Source organism: Aptenodytes forsteri, unplaced genomic scaffold, assembly GCF_000699145.1.
Source record: "Aptenodytes forsteri isolate BGI_AS27 unplaced genomic scaffold, ASM69914v1 Scaffold119, whole genome shotgun sequence".
NCBI classification, from domain to species: Eukaryota; Metazoa; Chordata; class Aves; order Sphenisciformes; family Spheniscidae; genus Aptenodytes; species Aptenodytes forsteri.
In genome coordinates, this window is record NW_008796165.1 from 9,119,775 (window position 1) to 9,125,774 (window position 6,000).

At 40.0% G+C, this 6,000-nt stretch overlaps 1 protein-coding gene across 1 annotated transcript in view; it reads right to left on the reverse strand.

The window, feature by feature from the left end:
• SLC1A7 (solute carrier family 1 member 7) overlaps positions 1–6,000 on the reverse strand; it is a 61,985-nt gene that overhangs the window by 39,644 nt on the left and 16,341 nt on the right. Inside the window, exon 3 of the mRNA XM_009287380.1 lies at positions 4,486–4,701. Coding sequence (XP_009285655.1) covers positions 4,486–4,701 — 216 coding nt within the window. The remainder of the gene's footprint in view (positions 1–4,485; positions 4,702–6,000) is intronic.

Below are 6,000 nucleotides of genomic sequence, written 5' to 3' on the forward strand. Positions count from 1 at the left end.
TGTTTGTTTTTATCTCATCAGCCAAATTTTGTTTCCCTTGGTGACAAAAGCAAGTAGCATGATTTAAGTTGCAACAAGATTTACCCTTCTAAATGAAAGGTATTTTGATAATGGCAGCAGAATGTGGTGGAAATATTAACTGCTAATGTAAACAGTGTGGTCCTGAGTCATATATCTTGTTTTACAAATGTTCATCCCCTAATTATAGGCATTTTCTATTCTGCTTGTCAGGTGAATATATGTTGCAGAATTAAACAAACCTAGTATCTTAAACTGAATGCTATTCCTGTAAGTATGTCCCATTTTGTCCTTTTGAATAAAATGCTCAAAGTCTGAATTATTTTAAAAAATTGATATCTTGCCTTTCTTAATTTCTTAACTCACAAGAGGCTACTAAAAATTCACTCTCATATTTTTGGGGACATAGTACAGAGTTAATTTCAGTAATTCACAGAAGAAAAAGAAGGTAAAGATGTGTGTTGATTCATTGCTATTACTTCCATTGAGGTGCCCCAAAAGCCACATTCCTAGAACAAGACCTCTACTAGGTCTCATACAAGCTGGGAATATTTCCTCTGGCACCACAGATTTTTCTGAACAATCCTCAGTGAGGTAATTTCTTTTCCATATGTCTTGATTCTTTAGCTGTAAGAAAGGAAAATGGTCCTTGCCTACCTCACAGAAGTATTGCACATCATGAGAATAAATCCATTAAAATTCATAAAGCACCAGGTACTTCAGTGCGTTAAAGAGAACAAGGTGATCCTTAGCCTGAGGATTTATAGTTTTAAATATGGAAGAAAATATACTTTCATAAGCCTTGCAGTGCTTGCACCAGAAACCTTGAATATAATTAAGGCAGATTTGTACATCTGTCTCAATGTAGTAATAAAGTGGCAGCTAAAGAGAGAAGCATCTTCAGAACAGCATCTCCTGCACAACTTCAGACTCACAGCTGCCTTCTGAATTACTTGTCCTTAGCCTGGATCCTGGCACACTGCCGATAGAGAGGGGCAAATTATGCAAGGGGAGATTCCTGCACAGGAATGAAGGTGAACTACCTAGTTAAATGGGTGTCTTCCACAGACAGCAGAAGATGCATTTGGTTTAAAGCTGGATCAGATTAAAGCAAAAATTCAGACATTTAAGGCCAAAGCAGCACTAAGGATTTTAGGTATAAAGACTAATTGACTGCTGAAAACACTTCTATTATGCTGCATTCAGTGGCCCCTCTGTCCAGATTGAATCTAGGAGGTAATCACTAGGGGCAGATTCACATCCACAGATCTTGTTCCCAATCTCTTGGGGTTCCCTTTAGAAAGGAAGTCTTTCAAGTACTGCTGTTTAGTGTGGCAAAAAATGGTTGACTTGTGGATACAATTTTTGAGGCATGAAATTCAGTATGTTGATGAGATTATATATTTCCTGGTTGATGTGATGCTTAGAGCCATTTCAGAATTATGCAGTACAGTGTCACTGTTATGTTGTAATCAAGTCATATATATGAACTTTTTATTGCTTTTTTTTTTTACATAACAAATATACAGAGGAAGCACCATCTGCAAAATAATGCAGAATAATAATGTGATTATTGATTAATGTTGCAGGTGTTTAGGATGACCATGAGGCTCCGCAGTAGTTCTTGGTTTCACTTATTGCTAAGTCAGTACATTCTTTAATTTCTGATTAAAACCACTTCTAAAAGCAAAATCCTCACCCCAAAATTCAAGAAATTCAATTTCTAGCAACATCCTCCCTGCCAAAAATTCCAGACCTGACAATGTCATATATAACATCACAAGAAATAGTAATATATTTCATCATTTCAAAGTGGCTTCAAATCTGAAATCAGTGAGGGTGAATACGTGTATCAACCATGCCAAGATTCATGCTTTTAAAATAAACCCCACAATTATGTCACACATATCATCTCTCCACTTGTACACTTAGCATTCTTCATTTGCAGAATACCAGATGTTTCCTGTGTAAACTTCTGTGCACATATGCAATTGATAAATTGAGAGGAAATTAATGAATTGAGAAGATAAGCCAATATGGGCCAAAAAAGATGGTCTCCAGCTGTGAATGGAAGTGATTTATCATTGAGCTAAAGGATCAGCTTTTCTAGCTCAAACCAGCAGATACATCATTATATTTAATCCAGACTTCCACATAGATATTTAGGAGTTTTGCAATGGACTTCAGCAGAGCCAGGATTCCACCCATAGTGTTTGCCTAGGCTGAAAGCCCATTCCCCACAGTTGTGCTATTCTTATTTATTTATTTAGTAAATGTGGTTATTTCTGTAGTGGAGGAATAAAAACCATCAGTTTGTGCACTCGGGGTAGAAAGATTGCAGCTGTGACTGCTGCTTAGCACAGCAAAAGGAGAGTGAGCTTTATTCTCTCTTTTTAAGTTTTGGTAATGAGAGTGGCTTGTTGGCCTGTCATTGTTGACACCTGTCCAAACCAGTGAAGACTTTAAGGTTTCTCAGACTAAAAGCACATGCCTGGCTGGAAACATGAATACCTGAAACATGCATGCAAACTATTATAATTCGCTCAGGTAAATGTTTGTAGGAAGTGAAATTATAGATGATATTTGCAAATGTTTAGATCAGGACATAGTATTTTACCTGCAATGAGGCTCAGCAGAATAAAGTGTTCCCAAACCTCACCACTAAACCTGTGGTGTACAGGGACTAGCCAGACAGAGATGAAGAGATGAGATTGTAACTCAGATCTCAGGTTCCATTCATACAGACATTCGCTCGGTTTATGCAAACATAATACTATAGAACTGAATTTGGATTTTGCATGCCCAAATTACTTTTCATCTGACTCATCGCCATGAACTAGCTTACTCCGGGTCTCAAAAAGCAACTGGGCTGGTGTGAGGAAGGGGATGGGAACCCATGGTGAGGGAGACCCTTTCCAGAAACAGCTGTAAGGTCAGTTTGGATGTAACATTGCACCATATGTCCCACTATCCTTTACTTGTCTAAGACCGAGGCCTTAGAAACAGCTCAGCATGCCAGAAAGGGTTTCTAAACACTGCCACTATGAAGACAATCATTAAGATTACAGTTTTCTTAAATTCCCTTTTACTTCTTATGCTACTCTGTTGTACGAAGGGATTCAAAGCTCCAGTAACTTGCTCAGTTCCTTCCTCTTAGTGTAGGAATGATAGTCCTTTATGCAGCAAAAACAGAATAATGTGACTTAACATTATGTCACAAACACACACGCATAAATTCCACTGCACATACTTCACAGCAAAGTCACTGGGGAAGATTGCCATGAAGATGGCAATGAAGTGGGCATCTTCCCATTGCAGATGAAGACGGTGGTTTTGTGGAAAGCTACGAAAGAGAGTGTGCTCAGCTGCTGCTCCATGACTAATAATTTGGCCCATTCTCAGTAAGACATTGATACAATAGAAAAATGTGCGGGTTTCAGATGGCCTGGCTAAGTGTGACTTGGAGGAGAAAAAAAAAGATTTTTATAAGCTTTTCATCCCAGTTCCTTCTGATTTGAGGTCCTAGTAACTCTAATTAAAGTACTTGGTGTGCTGATGCCCTGTCAGGGTCAGGAATTGGGGTTTTTGAAAGACAAACTGTGCAACGTTTTTGATTTTAGTAAGTCAAACTCCAGAGAGAACTCTTTGTGTTTTAGATACAAACTGGGCCTAGACGCCCCTGCCCAACATGGTATGAGATCACCAGCTTGAGAAACTACCAAACAAAGGCAAAACTTGGTCTTTCTGCGTGAGCAAAATAAATCTGAGGCACATACTATGTTCAGTCAGGAAACCAATTCCACTAGCACCTGAAATGTTGAGACAAAGAGGGATATTCAGGCAAGGCTATAAAAATGCCATCAGTGCTGTAACGCTGGTCTGAAAGAACAACCCTCCCTTCTGTCAAACAAAGTAAAACAAACAAGAAAAAGCCACAAAGCAGAACAAATAATGTAATAAAAATAAGGAATAAAAAGATCACAGTAGTGGTCTTTCTAATTGTGTTGTTCATCTGAGAGTTGCTATGAGCAGTTGTAACAGCACTTTTAAGAATTATTTCCTAAAAAATGTGGATTTCAACTCTTATATTTAAGGTTTTGCCTATTACAACTGTCTGCCCTTGTTTAAATTAACATTACATTTTAATACTGTCTTGGCCTTAATAATAGATTTCATGATGAGCTCCACAGGCTACATGTGATTCTGTGGGGGTAAAAAAAACAACCTACCCCAGCGTTGTTAGTACTTCTGACACATTTGGTGGCCATTCATTAAAATTTTACTAGAAACAGCCAGTATAAATATCTGATAACTTGAAAATCATCTTCTGAAATGTTTTTGATTCTTTTTCTTGATTTAAACAAAATGTTCATCCTTAGGTTCAGAACTTATCCTCAGGCCACAGTTCCTCATGTAGTTAGGTACAAAATGTTACCTTCAGAAAGCAGAAAGAATGAATGTAGTTACCGGATTAAGTCAAGCAGTGCATCTGCAGAGCTCATGATGGGCTTTCCACCCTCTTCAGTGCTCTCCTTCTGTGCTGCTCCACCAGGATGGATAATGGAGACCATAATTATTCCCACAATCACAGCCACAAATGTTGTCCACAGGTAGTAAGTGACGGTTATGATACCTAATCGACTGGAAGTCTTGGCATCCAGGGCTGCTAGCCCAGACATTAAGCTGTGAAAAGAAAACACAACACATATGGTATCTTTTGCATAACATTAATGCAACTGAAAACCTAATTTCCTAATTATTGCCATTTACCTGCTTTTCTCAGGATTGCCTGCATATCAGTGTTTTTAGAAGCTTGCCAGTAACACTAAAGCTGTAGCCTCTGTGTCTAAAGGGATGTTTCCCAATTGCCATGTGAGATCCTGGTTACTTGAAGGAACTTGCAAGCTCAGGCTGCACACATGGGGACTGAATCCTATCGACTGTTCCCTGAAGCTCGAGGGATAGTTTTACATAACCTACATGTGTGATGGCTCAGTTCACAGGAGCAATGGCAATAATCAGTCATACAAACTTAGGTATGAAATTCTACACATAATTTTACAGAATCATAGAATAATTCAGGTCGGAAGGGACCGCTGAAGGAAATCTGGTCAAGCTCCTTACCCTTTTCTGTGTGAAGGCAGACCACGACTTCAAAATGAAAAACACTAAGAGGCAATTTTGTCATATAGTCCATTTTTTACCTAAAAGAATAACTTTTTTTCTTTCTAAACCAATACAAAGCAGAATATATTTTTGCTTTACCGGGGGCACATTGGGGAGTGGACCGTGATTCAGTGTGCCTCCTGTTGAAGTGGAGACAGGGTACGGTGTGCAGAGGAAACTCCTTCATGGGGGGTGTGGCTGCACAGTGGCGAGCAAAGAAAATGCTATGGTCACTTCACCCTTTTCTTTCCCCTTTAGCTCCCTGCCCACCACTGCCAGAGGATGACCAGTAGTCATCCTCTTGCTTGTATAGCTTGCCTCTGCCAAGCTATACAACTCTGCCAAGTGCTTTAGCTCCCACTGACCCTCTTTTATAGGCAAATTAGACAGGGCACTGTTTGGTCCCTGAACTTGCTCCAGGCTGCTCTGACAGATTCTGACGCTGTTTCCAAGTGACCGGTGGCTGAGATTTGAGTTTCCAGTGACACCAGTGCTGCTTGGGGCTTCCGGCTTGTGTCAGAAATAGTGTGGCCAGCAGGAGTAGGGAAGTGATCGTGCCCCTGTACTCGGCACTGGTGAGGCCGCACCTCAAATACTATGTTCAGTTTTGGGCCCCTCACTACAAGAAAGACATTGAGGTGCTGGAGCATGTCCAGAGAAGAGCAATGAAACTGGTGAAGGTCTAGAGCACAAGTCTTATGAGGAGTGGCTGGGGGAACTGGGGTTGTTTAGCCTGGAGAAGAGGAGGCTCAGGGGAGACCTTATCGCACTCTACAACTACCTGAAAGGAGGTTGTAGTGAGGTGGGTGTTGGTCT